Genomic DNA, 20,322 nt, shown 5'->3' with positions numbered 1-20,322 from the left:
AGACGGCAGACTCTGGCCGTCTGAGGCGCACCGTAGGCCTGGTGCGTGGTGCCGGAACTGGAGGTACCGGGCTGAGGACACGCATCTCAGGGCTAGTGCGGGGAGAAGCAACAGGGCATGCTTGGCCCTGGGGACGCACCGTAGGCCTGATGCGTGGTGCCGGAACTGGAGGTACCGGGCTGAGGACACGCATCTCAGGGCTAGTGCGGGAGAAGCAACAGGGCATGCTTGGCCCTGGGGACGCACCGTAGGCCTGATGCGTGGTGCCGGAACTGGAGGTACCGGGCTGAGGACACGCATCTCAGGGCTAGTGCGGGAAGCAGCAACAGGGCATGCTTGGCCCTGGGGACGCACATAAGGCCTAGTGCGGAGAGCAGCAACAGGGCATGCTGGACCCTGGGGACGCACATAAGGCCTAGTGCGGAGAGCAGGAACAGGCCGGGCTGGGCTGGCGACGCGCACCGTATCTCTGGTGCGAGAGGCCGGAACAGGCCGGGCCGGGCTGGCGAAGCGCACCGTATCCCTGGTGCGTGGAGTAGGAACAGGCCGGGCTGGGCTGGCGACGCGCACCGTATCCCTGGTGCGTGGAGTAGGAACAGGCCGGGCTGAGCTGGCGACGCGCACCGTATCCCTGGTGCGAGTGGCCGGAACAGGCCGGGCCGGGCTGGCGAAGCGCACCCTATCCCTGGTGCGTGGAGCAGGAACAGGCCGGGCTGGGCTGGCGACGCGCACCGCATCCCTGGTGCGAGTGGCCGGAACAGGCCGGGCCGGGCTGGCGTAGCACACCGTGGACCTGGTGCTTGGAGTAGGAACAGGCCGGTCCGTACCGGGAACACACACCACTGGCCTCAACCGAGGATCAGGAACAGGCCGGACCGGACTGGCAACACCCATCAGTCTTTCACGCCGTGCCACACACACTTCCCTCCCTCTACTCGCCAATGGCTCCCGTACTCCGTTAGCCTTCTCTCCTTTTCTCCCTGTGGCAGCCTCCTGCTGCCCAGCCGCCCAAGCCATGTGCCCCCCCCAAAAAATTTTTTGGGGTTGCCTCCCGTCCTTCCGACGATGGCCCTGCCGATGCCGTTGCTCCTCTCGCCGTCGCCTCTCCACCGTCTCGTTCCATGGTCGGCGATCCATACCATCCAGGATCTCCTCCCAAGTCCAGGACCCTTTACCGTCCAACAGTTCCTCCCATGTCCAGACCCTTTGCTCCTGGACGCGCTGCTTGGTCCTTTTATGGTGGGTTTTTCTGTCACGATCGTCTGAGGAAACGGACCAATACGCAGCGTGTTGAGCGAACATCGTAGACTTTATTATAACGAAACCACGATCAAAACAACAAACCAAATATGACGAAAGTGAAGTTCAATACTGATAATGACTAACAGCAACAAGGAAACAAAAACCCACAAAACCAAGGTGAAACCACACAGTATAAATATGGCTCCCAATCAGAGATAACGAGCCGACAGCTGACACTCGTTACCTCCGATTGGGAGTCATATGACTAAATCAACATCAAAACCAAACATAGAAATGAAACAACTAGATCCCACATAGAACTACACCCAAATGAAAATGACAACCCTGGCTCACTACTAAGAGTCCCGGAGCCAGAACGTCACAGTATTCATTATGCCGGTTCTGTTGCAAAACGTTTCTTAAACGGAAGCAAACGGAACGAAACGGGTAGGGACCTACCTGAATTTGGCAAATAGAAACTCTAGTTTTGCTCTGTTTTCTTCCATTTGGTTATGAACAGTAAACAGTTTCCGTAATGAATACACCCCTGGCTGGGAATTTGAAAGGAGAGAGAGAGAAACTTCGTAATGGTGTGATCAAAATACACCATGTGAGTAGCCTGCTAATGTACCTTTCAGGACCTTGTAAACTGTTGAGAATAGACCCATAACTGATCCAAATGGTTGCACAATCAGGCCTATACTGTATGGTACTCCCTGTATATAGCTCCATTCTTGTGTATTGTGTTTTATTCCTCGTGATACTATTTTACTCTGCATCGTTGGGAAGGGCTTGTAAGCCAGAATTTCTCGCTAAAGTCTACACCAGTTGTATTCGGCGCATGTGACAAAATGTTATTTTATTTTATCCAGTTATTTCGGCATGAAGCATTCAAAACAGGTCGTTTTAGCGGTCTTGCTCTTCACTGTAATCAGAGGGTTAATATCAATACTATGCATGCCAGTCTCTCTTGGTTAAAAGTAAAGGAGAGACTGATTGCATCACTTTTTGTTTTTAGAACTCTAGCCTCCCTCTTCCAGCTATTCCCATGCGCAATAGGCTATAGGCTACGGACGCAAGCCTCTCTGCTATTCCTCTTCTCGTGAAATCCCAGGAAAAGCTATAGGCTACAAAAGCTAGAGGAGTTTTTTTGTTGTTGTATTTTGTATACTAGGCCTAATAGGCTTTCCGTGGAGAGAAGAATGCTTTCTTGCTATTGCTGAATGTAAAATAGGCCTTGGCCAAATGAACTGTTGGGGAAAGTTGCGGAGAGAGAGTGCAGTGATGATAACATTGTTGCACAGATGTAGCCTATTAAATGGTTGCACAGGACAGATAGTGATGAGCACAGTGAAAAAGAAGATCCAAATGAATTTACATCCATTAGAAAAATGGAAATCACTTTCAAACCACTTGAGCAACGAGGCAAGCAATGACATGATGTAAAAGATGCGCAGGCTAAACAGCGTTTGTTGTTGAATTTCAACGTTTAATTAACATTTTCATTAGGCTACATGTAACCTACATTGAAGTATTATTTGCAGTTGTCACCATAACAATGAACACACTTTGAAGCACTGAATGGTCTGTGTTACCACCTTATTAATAGGCCTACAGCATGCAGTAGGATGCGTTGATAGTTGATTGACAGGTGTAGGCTACTGTAGAACGTAAACTTTCCTCTAGTGTGGATGCTCGCCAACGTTTTATAGTTACGTATAATTTATCATTATATTTATCGTCCTTGGTGTTGACGGCCCTTAACGCTTAAATTGGTAAATGCCGCCCTCTAGCGGATAACATGAATATGGTATGAATACAGCAGTGGTTCTTAACCACGGGTTGATTTGATAGAAAGCACGTCTGCAACATTGATAGCCTACTAAAAAGGGATTTAATATTCCCTGCTATTTTGTTTTAATGATACTTTTTGGAGGGGGAGGGTTACATGTTTAGTTTTTTTACGCTCAGGGAGGGCCAGGTAAAAATATTTTTCCACAGTGGGAGGGCCATCTATTTTAATTTCAAAGAGGTCCTATTACCTCCAGGTATCCCTCAATATCAATATTGTTCACTCCCTAAACTTTCTTCTCCCATCCCCTCCCCCTTAGGCAACCTCTACTTCACTAACGCTGTCGAGGCCCAGACCTACTTGGAGGTGACCCGCCTCGAAACCCCCTACCGCACGGTCCTCCTCAAGTCCATTGAGGACCGGCCCAGTGACCTTGCCGTCAGCCCCAAGCTCCGTTTTCTCTTTTGGGCTGACGGAGGCCAGAACCCCAAAATTGGTAAGTAGTCCAGAGGTTATAGAGGTTGACCAGTAACCGGCACACTTCTAAAGGGTCGGCATAGGTTTCGAATCCAGCCTATTGCCCTTTGACACAACCTCTCTATCTTTCCCCACTCACCCTCTCTCTCTATCTGTTCAATAAAGTCAGAAAACACCTAACAATATATAAAATGAAAGGAAAAGTGGGTACTGAACTGCCTACTGGAGGGCTGCTGGTGTCATTACTACCACTACCGTTGTTCCCTTGAGCAAGGCCCTTAACCCCCAAAATAGCTTTCCATCCAGTGGTGCTGCATCCTAAACCTGTGCCTTTCAATGTGTGTGTAACTAATGTATTATTTTCTATTCTAGAACGTGCCCAGCTAGATGGTGCCAACCGTACCTTGTTAGCCTCCGAGAGCCTGGCATCGCCACGCGGCCTCACCGTCGACTACACCAATGATTTCCTGTACTGGACCGACGACGTGCTGGATATGATTTCGCGCATGGCGCCCGATGGGACGCAGAGGGAGATTGTCCGTTATGGGAGTCGATACCCGGCTCCGTACGGATTGTCGATATTTGGGAATTCTATGTTGTGGGTGGATAGAAAGCTCGGGAAGCTTTTCCAGGCCAGCAAGGATCCGGCGAATACGACCCAGCCAGAGGTGATTATGAAATAGCTTTATTTTGCCTAGTGTCTCTTTCACTTTTTTGAAAAATGTCTTATCAAAGTAACATAACAAAAACATTATAATCAATGTACGCAACAATGTATACAACGGGTAAACCTACAACATACAACTCCTAGATGTCGATACAACAAGCTGCACAAAAGTAGCACAAAATCACAAAGCACAAAATAGTGTCTTTCACATTCAAAGACTGAACTAACAACATCACTGTCATCACCAGGTGATCCGCGACGGCATTGACGGACTCACGGACGTGGTGGTCTTCAACTCCCACGTGCAGCCCACCGCTGCCAACCTGGTGGGCTTCAACCCGTGCCAGGAGGACAATGGGCGCTGCCAGCAGCTCTGCTTCGCCCTGCCCGAGCAGGAGAAACCCACTTGCGCCTGTGCCCACGGTTCGCTCCTCAACAACGGCGTGTCGTGCGGCTACGGTCTGGACGAGTTCCTGGTTTTCACCACCGACTACACCATGAATAGTTTACGTTTAGACCCCTCCGATCACACTAGCCCCTACCCTACTATCAACTTGGGCTATAATGTGGTGGCGCTGGATTTCGACTTTGCAGACAAGAGGATATTTTTTACTCAGTACATGGGGATAGGCCGAAGCAGGATAGGCTATGTCATCACCACGGTTACCGGTGCACCTGTCATCATAGCCGACAGTAAGTGTTGTGAATCCGAGGGTTGGGGAAAACAATGTATAGTGTTTTTGTAATTATTTTTTCACACTATGTGGTCGAAATAACACTGAAATTGTGAAAATGATGATAATTCCCTTTTTGTGGAAGAAAAGATTGCCTGGAATTTCAGCCTGCTCAGGTGGGATGGAGTTTTTGGCCCAGATCATGACATCACAATCTGATCTGATTATTCTGACCGATGACCAGTCATCTTTTATTTGCATATGTATCCTCCTACTTTTAAGAGGTAAGCGGTAGGCTCTAGAGTCTAGACCAGTGGTCGATCTCCAAGGCATTCCTAGTCAATCACCAAACATTTATGTTAAAACCCAACGATAAAGCCTTGCATTCAAAATGTTATATTCGTTTCGCGCTATTGGCGGTAGGTGCACTTGATTCAGCAGCCATAGCGCCGGGAAAGCAAAGTATTCCCACTTTGAACCATTTCATGTGTCTGAAGGTAGAACTCCGCCTACTCGGCAGGCCCAGAGAGCAAACCAAGTGCACCTATAGGCCTACCGCTGGCCAATCAGATAGCTCAGATCACCGTGTCTGCACAGTTTTCTCGAGCCATAGACTGTAAAAAGAAACCTTGAACGCACAGCAAAGTTGATACTGTGTCACGATCGTCGACAGATGCGGACCAAGGCGCAGCGTGATAAGCGTACATTCTTTATTGCGTACACAACACGAACCAAAACAATAAACCAAACAATACGTGAAGTCCTAGGTTATACACAAAACCTTACGGAACAAGATCCCACAAAATACTAGTGCCAAACAGGCTGCCTAAGTATGGTCCCCAATCAGAGACAACGAGCTACAGCTGCCTCTGATTGGGAACCACCCTGGCCAACATAGATCAAAACGAACCAGAACCAAAAACACAGAAAACAAAACATAGAAAATCCACACCCTGGCTCAACATTTAAGAGTCCCCCGAGCCAGGGCGTGACAGTACCCCCCCCAAAGGCGCGGACTGCGACCGCGCCACACCAACACAACGGGGTAGGGGACGGGTGGGCATTCCGCCTCGGAGGCGGATCCGGCTCCGGGCGTGACCACCACTCTCTCTCTACCCCCTCGTAGCGCCCCTGGTCTGGTCCCGCTGGCCGGAGCTGGACTGGACACCGGTGGAGCGGATTGATCTGGCTCCAGTGTGGAGCAGCTGACCGGTGCCGGACCAGGCACCGGTGGAACAGGCACGGACCGTGCCGGACTGACGACGCGCACCACTGGCTTGGTGCGGGGAGCAGGAACGGGCCGGACCGGGCTGACGACGCGCACCACTGGCTTGGTGCGGGGAGCAGGAACGGGCCGGACCAGGCTGACGACGCGCACCACTGGCTTGGTGCGGGGAGCAGGAACTGGCCGGACCGGGCTGGCGACGCGCACCACTGGCTTGGTGCGAGGGGCAGGAACGGGCCGGACCGGGCCGGACCGGGCTGACGACACGCACCATTGGATTGGTGGGGGGAGTAGGAACAGGCCGGACCGGGCTGGCGACGCGCACCACTGGCTTGGTGCGAGGGGCAGGAACAGGCCGGACCGGGCTGACGACGCGCACCACAGTCTTGGTGCGAGGGACAGGAACAGGCCAGACCGGGCTGCCGACGCGCACCACAGGCTTGGTGCGAGGGACAGGAACAGGCCGGACCGGGCTGGCGACGCGCACCACTGGCTTGGTGCGGGGAGCAGGAACAGGCCGGACCGGGCTGGCGACGCGCACCACAGGCTTGGTGCGAGGGACAGGAACAGGCCGGGCTGGACTGTGGAGACGGACTGGAGGTCTGGAGCGGAGAGCTGACACAACCCGTCCTGGCTGAATGCCCATTTCCACACAATCTGTGTGAAGCATCAGCACAGGACGTACAGGGCTGTGCACTCGTACTGGCACTACAGCACGTGGCACTGGCGCAGGATATCCGGGACCGAGGAGGGGTACTGGAGGCCACGAGCGTTGAGCCAGCACACTCCGTCCTGGCTGCATGCCCACCTTAGCACGACACGTGCGTGGTGCTAGCACAGGACGTACAGGACTGTGCCGGAACACTCGCGGCACAGTACGTGGCTCCGCATAACACGGAACCTGCCCAGTCTCACGCTGCCTAGCCTGAGTACGGGGAGTTGGCTCTGCTCTACCTCTAGGCTCCGCCAACCCCCCTTCCAGCCCCCCAAACCTGGTGGCCTTCTCTCCTAGTCCGCCGATTCGTCCTGTAGCTGCCTCCAGCAGCCCCGTCGTCCACGCCGTGTGCCCCCCCCAAAAACATTTATTGGGGTTGCCTCTCGCGTGTCCGTCGTCGGCACGGTTGGCGCCGTTTCTCCTCTCCTGCCTGGGCATTTACTTTTACCCATGGCCCTCTGCCCGCGAATATGTCCTCCCAAGACCACCATTCGCTCACCTGGGACATCGCCAACTTCTCCTCCTGGGCACGCTGCTTGGTCCTCTGGTGGTGGGATCTTCTGTCACGATCGTCGACAGATGCGGACCAAGGCGCAGCGTGATAAGCGTACATTCTTTATTGCGTACACAACACGAACCAAAACAATAAACCAAACGATACGTGAAGTCCTAGGTTATACACAAAACCTTACGGAACAAGATCCCACAAAATACTAGTGCCAAACAGGCTGCCTAAGTATGGTCCCCAATCAGAGACAACGAGCTACAGCTGCCTCTGATTGGGAACCACCCTGGCCAACATAGATCAAAACGAACCAGAACCAAAAACATAGAAAACAAAACATAGAAAATCCACACCCTGGCTCAACATTTAAGAGTCCCCCGAGCCAGGGCGTGACATACTGTGAGATTTCAAAAAATTCAAAAACCATGACTAGAGAGAGACAACGAATACAGCAAAGAGCTGCTGTTTTTATGAATAAGTTAATGTTTATGTTGTTATTCAGCAATGTTTATGTTGTTATTCAGCACTGTCAACACTTTGCTCAATATTTTATAAGCCATAAAATGCGCATTCTCCCTACTTCCATTTACGCTACAACCAGCACTGCAGCTGCAATGAATGAGTATAGTGAAGTGTTCCGATAAGCTTGCAATGTTATTATTAATGGCTTGGGTCTTTTTTAATATCGAGGAATATTTCACTTTCTCTGGGCATAGAAGTGACAACATGAATTGGTGCATTATGCAGAAATAATGTAGTGCGACTAGATTTTTGCCATCAGCTGGAAGACTGTGTCCCCCTTTCTCATTGGAGGGAGGGAGGGAGAGTGAAGGGACGGTGAGTCAGAGAGTCTAGTAAAAAAATGCGGATTATTATGCTCACTCAGCTGTGCCTCACAAGTAATACAACAAATTGTCTATTACCAGTGTGATCATATACCAAAAATATACACTGCTCAAAAAAATAAAGGGAACACTAAAATAACACATCCTAGATCTGAATGAATGAAATAATCTTATTAAATACTTTTTTCTTTACATAGTTGAATGTGCTGACAACAAAATCACACAAAAATTATCAATGGAAATCAAATTTATCAACCCATGGAGGTCTGGATTTGGAGTCACACTCAAAATTAAAGTGGAAAACCACACTACAGGCTGATCCAACTTTGATGTAATGTCCTTAAAACACGTCAAAATGAGGCTCAGTAGTGTGTGTGGCCTCCACGAGCCTGTATTACATTTACATTTACGTCATTTAGCAGACGCTCTTATCCAGAGTGACTTACAAATAGGTACATTCACCTTATAGCCAGTGGGATAACCACTTTACAATGTTTTTTTTAATTTGATTTTTTAATTTTTTAATATTTAATTTGTATTTCGTTTTAGTATTTTTGTATAAGGGGGGTAGAAGGATTAAGGGGGGGGTAGAAGGATTACTTTATCCTATCCCAGGTATTCCTTAAAGAGGTGGGGTTTCAAATGTCTCCGGAAGGTGGTGAGTGACTCCGCTGTCCTGGCGTCGTGAGGGAGCTTGTTCCACCATTGGGGTGCCAGAGCAGCGAACAGTTTTGACTGGGCTGAGCGGGAACTATGCTTCCGCAGAGGTAGGGAGCCAGCAGGCCAGAGGTGGATGAACGCAGTGCCCTCGTTTGGGTGTAGGGACTGATCAGAGCCTGAAGGTACGGAGGTGCCGTTCCCCTCACAGCTCCGTAGGCAAGCACCATGGTCTTGTAGCAGATGCAAGCTTCAACTGGAAGCCAGTGGAGTGTGCGGAGGAGCGGGGTGACGTGAGAGAACTTGGGAAGGTTGAACACCAGACGGGCTGCGGCATTCTGGATGAGTTGTAGGGGTTTAATGGCACAGGCAGGGAGCCCAGCCAACAGCGAGTTGCAGTAATCCAGACGGGAGATGACAAGTGCCTGGATTAGGACCTGTGCCGCTTTCTGTGTAAGGCAGGGTCGTACTCTCCGAATGTTGTAGAGCATGAACCTACAGGATCGGGTCACCGCCTTGATGTTAGAGGAGAACGACAGGGTGTTGTCCAGGGTCACGCCAAGGCTCTTCGCACTCTGGGAGGAGGACACAACGGAGTTGTCAACCGTGATGGCGAGATCATGGAACAGGCAGTCCTTCCCCGGGAGGAAGAGCAGCTCCGTCTTGCCAAGGTTCAGCTTGAGGTGGTGATCCGTCATCCATACTGATCAATCAATCAATCAATTTTATTTTATATAGCCCTTCTTACATCAGCTAATATCTCGAAGTGCTGTACAGAAACCCAGCCTAAAACCCCAAACAGCTAGTAATGCAGGTGTAGAAGCACGGTGGCTAGGAAAAACTCCCTAGAAAGGCAAAACCTAGGAAGAAACCTAGAGAGGAACCAGGCTATGAGGGGTGGCCAGTCCTCTTCTGGCTGTGCCGGGTGGAGATTATAACAGAACCATGCCAAGATGTTCAAAAATGTTCATAAGTGACAAGCATGGTCAAATAATAATCAGGAATAAATCTCAGTTGGCTTTTCATAGCCGATCATTAGAGTTTAAAACAGCAGGTCTGGGACAGGTAGGGGTTCCATAACCGCAGGCAGAACAGTTTAAACTGGAATAGCAGCAAGGCCAGGCGGACTGGGGACAGCAAGGAGTCACCACGGCCGGTAGTCCCGACGTATGGTCCTAGGGCTCAGGTCTCTCAGTTGGCTTTTCATGCCGATCATTTAGAGTTGAAAACAGCAGGTCTGGGACAGGTAGGGGTTTCGTAGCCGCAGGCAGAACAGTTGAAACTGGAATAGCAGCAAGGCCAGGCGGACTGGGGACAGCAAGGTGTCATCATGCCCGGTAGTCCTGACGTATGGTCCTAGGGCTCAGGTTCTCAGAGAGAAAGAGAGAACGAGAGAATTAGAGAGAGCATACTTAAATTCACACAGGACACTGGATAAGACAGGAGAAGTACTCCAGGTATAACCAACTAACCCCAGCCCCCGACACATAAACTACTGCAGCATAAATACTGGAGGCTGAGACAGGAGCGGTCCGGAGACACTGTGGCCCCATCCGAAGAAACCCCGGACAGGGCCAAACAGGAAGGATATAACCCCACCCACTCCGCCAAAGCACAGCCCCCGCACCACTAGAGGGATATCCCCAACCACCAACTTACAATCCTGAGACAAGGCCGAGTATAGCCCACAGAGGTCTCCACCACAGCACAAACCAAGGGGGGGCGCCAACCCAGACAGGAAGATCACGTCAGTAACTCAACCCACTCAAGTGACGCACCCCTCCCAGGGACGGCATGAAAGAGCACCAGCAAGCCAGTGACTCAGCCCCTGCAACAGGGTTAGAGGCAGAGAACCCCAGTGGAGAGGGGAACCGGCCCGGCAGAGACAGCAAGGGCTGTTCGTTGCTCCAGCCTTTCCGTTCACCTTCACACTCCTGGGCCAGACTACACTCAATCATATGACCTACTGAAGAGATAAGTCTTCAGTAAAGACTTAAAGGTTGAGACCGAGTCTGCGTCTCTCACATGGGTAGGCAGACTGTTCCATAAAAATGGAGATCTATAGGAGAAAGCCCTGCCTCCCGCTGTTTGCTTAGAAATTCTAGGGACAATTAGGAGGCCTGCGTCTTGTGACCGTAGCGTACGTATTGGTATGTACGGCAGGACCAACTCGGAAAGATAGGTAGGAGCAAGCCCATGTAACGCTTTATAGGTTAACAGTAAAACCTTGAAATCAGCCCTTGCCTTAACAGGAAGCCAGTGTAGGGAAGCTAGCACTGGAGTAATATGATCAAATTTCTTGGTTCTAGTCAGGATTCTAGCAGCCGTATTTAGCACTAACTGAAGTTTATTTAGTGCTTTATCCGGGTAGCCGGAAAATAGAGCATTGCAGTAGTCTAATCTAGAAGTAACAAATGCATGGATTAATTTTTCTGCATCATTTTTGGACAGAAAATTTCTGATTTTTGCAATGTTACGTAGATGGAAAAAAGCTGTCCTTGAAACAGTCTTGATATGTTCGTCAAAAGAGAGATCAGGGTCAAGAGTAACGCCTAGGTCCTTCACAGTTTTATTTGAGACGACTTTACAACCATCAAGATGAATTGTCAGATTTAACAGAAGATCTCTTTGTTTCTTGGGACCTAGTACAAGCATCTCTGTTTTGTCCGAGTTTAAAAGTAAAAAGTTTTCAGCCATCCACTTTCTTATGTCTGAAACACAGGCTTCTAGCGAGGGCAATTTTGGGGCTTCACCATGCTTCATTGAAATGTACAGCTGTGTGTCATCCGCATAGCAGTGAAAGTTAACATTATGTTTTCGAATAACATCCCCAAGAGGTAAAATATATAGTGAAAAACAATAGTGGTCCTAAAACGGAACCTTGAGGAACACCGAAATGTACAGTTGATTTGTCGGAGGACAGACCATTCACAGAGACAAACTGATATCTTTCCGACAGGTAGGATCTAAACCAGGCCAGAACTTGTCCGTGTAGACCAATTTGGGTTTCCAGTCTCTCCAAAAGAATGTGGTGATCGATGGTGTCAAAGGCAGCACTAAGGTCTAGTAGCACGAGGACAGATGCAGAGCCTCGGTCTGACGCCATTAAAAGGTCATTTACCACCTTCACAAGTGCAGTCTCAGTGCTATGATGGGGTCTAAAACCAGACTGAAGCATTTCGTATACATTGTTTGTCTTCAGAAAGGCAGTGAGTTGCTGCGCAACAGCTTTTTCTAAAATTTGATATGTCTGCCAGACATGCAGAGATGCAATTTGCCACCTGATTATCAGAAGGGGGAAAGGAGAAGATTAGTTGTGTGTCGTCAGCGTAGCAATGATAGGAGAGGCCATGTGAGGATATGACAGAGCCAAGTGACTTGGTGTATAGCGAGAATAGGAGAGGGCCTAGAACTGAGCCCTGGGGGACACCAGTGGTGAGAGCACGTGGTGCGGAGACAGCTTCTCGCCACGCCACTTGGTAGGAGCGACCGGTCAGGTAGGACGCAATCCAAGAGTGAGCCGCGCCGGAGATGCCCAGCTCGGAGAGGGTGGAGAGGAGGATCTGATGGTTCACAGTATCAAAGGCAGCAGACAGGTCTAGAAGGACAAGAGCAGAGGAGAGAGAGTTAGCTTTAGCAGTGCGGAGAGCCTCCGTGACACAGAGAAGAGCAGTCTCAGTTGAATGACCAGTCTTGAAACCTGACTGGTTTGGATCAAGAAGGTCATTCTGAGAGAGATAGCAAGAGAGTTGGCTAAAGACGGTACGCTCAATAGTTTTGGAGAGAAAATTAAGAAGGGATACTGGTCTGTAGTTGTTGACATCAGAGGGATCGAGTGTTGGTTTTTTGAGAAGGGGTGCAACTCTCGCTCTCTTGAAGACGGAAGGGACATAGCCAGCGGTCAAGGATGAGTTGATCAGCGAGGTGAGGTAAGGGAGAAGGTCACCGGAGATGGTCTGGAGAAGAGAGGAGGGGATAGGGTCAAGCGGGCAGGTTGTTGGGCGGCCTGCCGTCACAAGTCGCAAGATTTTATCTGGAGAGAGAGGGGAGAAAGAAGTCAAAGCATAGGGTAGGGCAGTGTGAGCAGGACCAGCAGTGTCATTTGACTTAACAAACGAGGATCGGATGTCGTCAACCTTCTTTTCAAAATGGTTGACGAACTCATCCACAGAGAGGGAGGAGGGGGGGGGAGGATTCAGCAGGGAGGAGAATGTGGCAAAGAGCTTCCTAGGGTTAGAGGCAGATGCTTGGAATTTAGAGTGGTAGAAAGTGGCCTTAGCAGCAGAAACAGTTGAAGAAAATGTAGAGAGGAGGGAGTGAAAAGATGCCAGGTCCGCAGGGAGTCTAGTTTTCTTCCATTTCCGCTCAGCTGCCCGGAGCTCTGTTCTGTGAGCTCGCAATGAGTCATCAAGCCACGGAGCAGGAGGGGAGGACCGAGCCGGCCGGGAGGATAGGGGACATAGAGAGTCAAAGGATGCAGAAAGGGAGGAGAGGAGGTTTGAGGAGGCAGAATCAGGAGATTGGAGGGAGAAGGATTGAGCAGAGGGAAGAGATGATAGGATGGAAGAGGAGAGAGTAAGCGGGAGAGAGAGAAACGAAGGTTGCGACGGCGCATTACCATCTGTGTAGGGGCAGAGTGAGTAGTGTTGGAGGAGAGGGAGAGAGAAAAGGATACAAAGTAGTGGTCGGAGACTTGGAGGGGAGTTGCAGTGAGATTAGTAGAACAACAGCATCTAGTAAAGATGAGGTCAAGCGTATTGCCTGCCTTGTGAGTAGGGGGGGACGGTGAGAGGGTGAGGTCAAAAGAGGAGAGGAGTGGAAAGAAGGAGGCAGAGAGAAATGAGTCAAATGTAGACGTAGGGAGGTTGAAATCCCCCAGAACTGTGAGGGGTGAGCCATCCTCAGGAAAGGAACTTATCAAGGCGTCAAGCTCATTGATGAACTCTCCAAGGGAACCTTGATGGTGATAGATGACAAGGATATTAAGCTTAAATGGGCTAGTGACTGTGACAGCATGGAATTCAAATGAGGAGATAGACAGATGGGTCAGGGGAAAAATTGAGAATGTCCACTTGGGAGAGATGAGGATTCCTGTGCCACCACCCCGCTAACCAGATGCTCTCGGGGTATGCGAGAACACATGGTCAGACGAGGAGAGAGCAGCAGGAGTAGCAGTGTTTTCAGTGGTAATCCATGTTTCCGTCAGCGCCAAGAAGTCAAGGGACTGGAGGGTAGCATAGGCTGAGATGAACTCTGCCTTGTTGGCAGCAGAACGGCAGTTCCAGAGGCTGCCTGAGACCTGGAACTCCACGTGGGTCGTGCGTTCAGGGACCACCAGGTTAGAGAGGCAGCAGCCACGCGGTGTGAGGCGTTTGTGTAGCCTGTGCAGAGAGGAGAGAACAGGGATAGGCAGAGGCATAGTTGACAGGCTGCAGCAGATGGCTACAATAATGCAGAGGAGATCGGAATGAAATGAACTAAACATCTGGGAAAGGAGAGAGTGGGGCCTCCCTCACCACAACTCCCAAATATGTATGACCTCCCTACAACGCCTGGGCTTGCTCCTGATGAGGTGGCGGATGGTCTCCTGAGGGATCTCCTCCCAGACCTGGACTAAAGCATCCGCCAACTCCTGGACAGTCTGTGGTGCAACGTGGCGTTGGTGGATGGAGCGAGACATGATGTCCCAGATGTACTCAATTGGATTCAGGTCTGGGGAACGGGCGGGCCAGTCCATAGCATCAATGCCTTCCTCTTGCAGGAACTGCTGACACACTCCAGCCACATGAGGTCTAGCATTGTCTTGCATTAGGAACCCAGGGCCAACCGCACCAGCATATGGTCTCACAAGGGGTCTGAGGATCTCATCTCAGTACCTAATGGCAGTCAGGCTACGTCTGGCGAGCACATGGAGGGCTGTGCGGCCCCCCAAAGAAATGCTACCCCACACCATGACTGACCCACCGCCAAACCGGTCATGCTGGAGGATGTTGCAGGCAGCAGAACGTTCTCCACGGCGTCTCCAGACTCTGTCACGTCTGTCACATGTGCTCAGTGTGAACCTGCTTTCATCTGTGAAGAGCACAGGGCGCCAGTGGCGAATTTGCCAATCTTGGTGTTCTCTGGCAAATGCCAAACGTCCTGCACGGTGTTGGGCTGTAAGATCAACCCCCACCTGTGGACGTCGGGCCCTCATACCACCCTCATGGAGTCTATTTCTGACCGTTTGAGCAGAAACATGCACATTTGTGGCCTGCAGGAGGTCATTTTGCAGGGCTCTGGCAGTGCTCCTCCTGCCCCTCCTTGCACAAAGGCGGAGGTAGCGGTCCTGCTGCTGTGTTGTTGCCCTCCTACGGCCTCCTCCACGTCTCCTGATGTACTGGCCTGTCTCCTGGTAGCGCCTCCATGCTCTGGACACTACGCTGACAGACACAGCAAACCTTCTTGCCACAGCTCGCATTGATGTGCCATCCTGGATGAGCTGCACTACCTGAGCCACTTGTGTGGGTTGTAGACTCCGTCTCATGCTACCACTAGAGTGAAAGCACCGCCAGCATTCAAAAGTGACCAAAACATCAGCCAGGAAGCATAGGAACTGAGAAGTGGTCTGTGGTCACCACCTGCAGAACCACTCCTTTATTGGGGGTGTCTTGCTAATTGCCTATAATTTCCACCTGTTGTCTATTCCATTTGCACAACAGCATGTGACATTTATTGTCAATCAGTGTTGCTTCCTAAGTGGACAGTTTGATTTCACAGAAGTGTGATTGACTTGGAGTTACATTGTGTTGTTTAAGTGTTCCCTTTATTTTTATGAGCAGTGTATATAATTTCAAAATGGTCTGAGAACAACAACATTGGCAGGGCAATTCAAGCATAGCCAATATGCAGTGATAATGTATTCGGCCTATAGCCTACTGCACAAACCTCATTGATACAGAACTGTTTTTAATTGGTTCATGTTGCATAGGCTTAATACGTTTTTTTAAGTCATGTTTTTTACAAATCTGAGCGGTAGATCTCGGCTTGCGTTTCAGAAAAGGTTGGTGACCACTGGTCTAGTTGATCCTATCCGGCAATCAGGGCTGTGTATGTAAATATATTTACATTTGTATCGACACGCCCACATGATCAGACTGAGCATTTCAATGGCAAAAGGAGACTCAGGGAAATAAATGATAACAAATATATTTAGAGTTATTTTTATGAAATAAACACCCACAGTGATTTATTAGACATACTGTGATGATTTAAACATAATATAAAAAAGGGGGCCTTGAAGGCCCAATGCAGTCAAAATTCAGTTTTTCCTTATTTTGATTAACCTAACACTGTAAAAGTATGAAAAAATGTGATCATTGTTATTTTCTGATAGTTGCCGGTTGAAAATACAATCTACACTGAACATAAAAAATATATACGACATGCAACAATTTCAAAGATTTTACAGTTCATATATGGAAATCAGTGAATTGAAATTAATTCATTAGGCCCTAATCTATGGATTTCACATGACTGGGAATACAGATATGCATCTGTTGGTCACAGATACCTTAAAAAAAAAGGTAGGGCCGTGGATAAGAAAACCAGTCAGTATCTGGTGCGATCCAGAGCATCCCAAACATGCTCAAGGGGTGACATGTCTGGCCATGGAAGAATTGGGAAATGTTCAGCTACCAGGAATTGTGTACAGATCCTTGCGACATGGGGCCATGCATTATCATGCTGAAACATGAGGTGATGGTGGTGGATGAATGGCACGACATTGGGCCTCAGGATCTCGTCACTGTTTCTCTGCATTCAAATTTCCATCGATAAAATGCAATTGTGTTCGTTGTCCATAGCTAACCCCACTGCCACCATGGGGCACACTGTTCACAACGTTGACATTCGCAAACAGCTCACCCACACAACGTATGTCTGCCATCTGCCCGGTACAGTTGAAACCGGGATTCACCCATGAAGAGCACACTTCTCCAGCATGCCAGTAGCAATCAAAGGTGAGCATTTGCCCTCTGAAGTCGGTTACGACGCCGAACTGCAGTCAGGTTAAGACCCTGGTGAGGACAACGAGCATGCAGATGAGCTTCCCTGAGACGTTGTGCAAACCCACAGTTTCATCAGCTGTCCGGGTGGCTGGTCTCAGACAATCTTTCAGGTGAAGAAGCCGGATGTGGAGGTCCTGGGCTGGCGTGGTTACATGTGGTTGTGAGGCCGGTTAGACGTACTGCCAAATTCTCTAAAACGACGATGTAGGCAGAGAGAAATTAACATTACATTCTCTGGCAACAGATCTGGTGGACATTCTTGCAGTCAGCATGCCAATTGCACGCTCCCTCAAAACTTCAGACATCTGTGGCATTATGTTGTGTGACAAAACTGCACATTTTAGAGTGGCCTTTTATTGTCCCCAGCACAAGGTACACCTGTGTAATGATCATGCTGTTTAATCAGCTTCTTGATATGCCACACCTGTCAGGCGGATGGGTTACCTTGGCAAAGGTGAAATGCTCACTAAAAGGGATGTAAACTAAAAATTAAAATTACTTTTTTTTAAATAAGCTTTTTGTGCATTTGGAACATTTTTGGGATCTTTTATTTCAGCTCATGAACATGGGACCAACACTTTACATGTTGCGTTTATATTTTTATCCAGCGTACCTTCTAACTAGCAGGTTTTGCATGGGTGGAGTTTTGGCTTGCCTGGTGACATCACCAGGTGGTAAATTAGTTAAAAACTATATTTTGGTATTTGTTTCATTAGTCTATTGTTGATATAGTCCAAAAATGTTTTGCATGTCAGCAATCAAGTTTTCAAGATATATAACTTTAAAAATACAGAAATATGATGCATGAGTTTTCCTTTAATAGACCAATAACAAAGACAGCTCCAAAGCTCTCTGCCAATAACAGATACTATTCAGTTTCCCCCTTCCCACTCAGACCACTTCCAGACAGTCTTAGCAGAATTCTGGCATGAGAAATAGTTTTTTGCTAAAAATCTATTATTGTATATTTTTGACCATTGAAATGGAAATCTAGTACAGTAAGGTACTTCATTGTTACCCAGAAATGATTTGATATTGATACAAAAATGGCTGCATTGGGCCTTTAATGTCTTGTTACAGTATTGAGTGTAGCTGTTAATATCTCTAAGTTGCGGTATTAGTTACCTTGGTGACTTTGGTTGTCTCCATCCTCACCCTTATCTTTTTCCACTCTGACTCTTGTCTCTCTCTCTCTCTCTCTCTCTCTCTCTCTCTCTCTCTCTCTCTCTCTCTCTCTCTCTCTCTCTCTCTCTCTCTCTCTCTCTCTCTCTCTCTCTCTCTCTCTCTCTCTCTCTCTCTCTCTCTCTCTCTCTCTCTCTCTCTCTCTCTCTCTCTCTCTCTCTCTCTCTCTCTCTCTCTCAGATTTGAATGATCCAGAGGGGCTAGCCTATGACTGGGTCCACAAGCGCCTCTACTTCACCGACTACTACAACAGGAGTGTCCAGGCCATGGGGGTGGACGGGCAGAACCGCTCCTTCATAGCCCATGCCAACCGCCCTCTTGGCATCATCGTGGACCCCTGCTATGGGTAAAACCAACTGAGATGTTTGCATACATTGATCGCTAATTTTACAAATCCCATCCAGGTCTTCCACAAATTGGTCATTTGAGCCAGATAGGAACAATTGTCCTGGAACACTAATATCAATTATTTTGATTCCAGATTATATCACATTCTGTGGTGCCATTGAGCTTTTCTCATTTATATGTTTTTGCTTTTTTTGTCAGACATTTTTATTGATAAAAAGTGGTCTAAAACAAAATGTGTCCCATATTTCATGCCATCTATTGTGTAGCTCAAGCTAAATATGTCAATCCATCCAATTAATTTGGGATTGACAGGTGCATATTTCTTGTCTGGCAAACTTTGGTGATTGGTCAATCCATCCCATGTACAGTGGCTTGCGAAAGTATTCACCCCCCTTAGCATTTTTCCTATTTTTCCTTACAACCTGGAATTAAAAATGATTTTGGGGGGGTTTGAATCATTTGATTTACACAACATGCCTACCACTTTGAAGATGCAAAATATTTTTTCTTGTGAAACAAAGAAATAAGACAAAAAAACAGAAAACTTGAGCATGCATAACTATTCACCCCCCCCAAAGTCAATACTTTGTAGAGCCACCTTTTGCAGCAATTACAGCTGCAAGTCTCTTGGGGTATGTCTTTATAAGCTTGGCACATCTAGCCACTGGGATTTTTTCCCATTCTTCAAGGCAAAACGGCTCCAGCTCCTTCAAGTTGGATGGGTTCCGCTGGTGTACAGCAATCTTTAAGTCATACCACAGATTCTCAATTGGATTGAGGTCTGGGCTTTGTCTAGGCCATTCCAAGACATTTAAATGTTTCCCCTTAATCCACTCGAGTGTTGCTTTAGCAGTATGCTTAGGGTCATTGTCCTGCTGGAAGGTGAACCTCCATCCCAGTCTCATATCTCTGGAAGACTGAAACAGGTTTCCCTCAAGAATTTCCCTGTATTTAGCGCCATCCATCATTCCTTCAATTCTGACCAGTTTCCCAGTCCCTGCCGATGAAAAACATCCCCACAGCATGATGCTGCCACCACCATGCTTCACTGTTGGGATGGTGTTCTCGGGGTGATGAGAGGTGTTGGGTTTGCGCCAGACATAGCGTTTTCCTTGATGGTCAAAAAGCTCAATTTTAGTCTCATCTGACCAGAGTACCTTCTTCCATATGTTTGGGGAGTCTCTCACATGCCTTTTGGCGAACACCAAACGTGTTTTCTTTTTTTTTTCTTTAAGCAATGGCTTTTTTCTGGCCACTGTTCCGTAAAGCCCAGCTCTGTGGAGTGTACGGCTTAAAGTGGTCCTATGGACAGATACTCCAATCTCCGCTGTGGAGCTTTGCAGCTCCTTCAGGGTTATCTTTGGTCTCTTTGTTGCCTCTCTGATTAATGCCCTCCTTGCCTGGTCCGTGAGTTTTGGTGGGCGGCCCTCTCTTGGCAGGTTTGTTGTGGTGCCATATTCTTTCCATTTTTTAATAATGGATTTAATGGTGCTCCGTGGGATGTTCAAAGTTTCTGATATTTTTTTATAACCCAACCCTGATCTGTACTTCTCCACAACTTTGTTCCTGACCTGTTTGGAGAGCTCCTTGGTCTTCATGGTGCCGCTTGCTTGGTGTTGCCCCTTGCTTAGTGTTGTTGCAGACTCTGGGGCCTTTCAGAACAAGTGTAGATATACTGAAATCATGTGATAGATCATGTGACACTTAGATTGCACACATGTGGACTTTATTTAACTAATTATGTGACTTTTGAAGGTAATTGGTTGCACCAGATCTTATTTAGGGGCTTCATAGCAAAGGGGGTGAATACATATGCACGCACCACTTTTCCGTTATTAATTTTTTTGAATGTTTTGAAATAAGTAATTTTTTTCATTTCACTTCACCAATTTGGACTATTTTGTGTATGTCCATTACATGAAATCCAAATAAAAATCAATTTAAA

At 48.4% G+C, this 20,322-nt stretch overlaps 1 protein-coding gene across 1 annotated transcript in view; it reads left to right on the top strand.

Annotated features, from left to right (window-relative positions):
* The window catches only part of lrp2b (low density lipoprotein receptor-related protein 2b), a 158,885-nt gene that overhangs the window by 66,283 nt on the left and 72,280 nt on the right, over positions 1-20,322 (top strand). Inside the window, exons 40-44 of the mRNA XM_045214242.1 lie at positions 3,354-3,530; positions 3,884-4,179; positions 4,427-4,847; positions 14,620-14,652; positions 18,210-18,375. Coding sequence (XP_045070177.1) covers positions 3,354-3,530; positions 3,884-4,179; positions 4,427-4,847; positions 14,620-14,652; positions 18,210-18,375 — 1,093 coding nt within the window. The remainder of the gene's footprint in view (positions 1-3,353; positions 3,531-3,883; positions 4,180-4,426; positions 4,848-14,619; positions 14,653-18,209; positions 18,376-20,322) is intronic.

This window comes from Coregonus clupeaformis, chromosome 1 (genome assembly GCF_020615455.1).
Source record: "Coregonus clupeaformis isolate EN_2021a chromosome 1, ASM2061545v1, whole genome shotgun sequence".
NCBI classification, from domain to species: domain Eukaryota; kingdom Metazoa; phylum Chordata; class Actinopteri; order Salmoniformes; family Salmonidae; genus Coregonus; species Coregonus clupeaformis.
The sequence above is the reverse complement of the archived record's forward strand: the minus strand, read 5'-3'. Positions and strand labels throughout refer to the sequence as shown.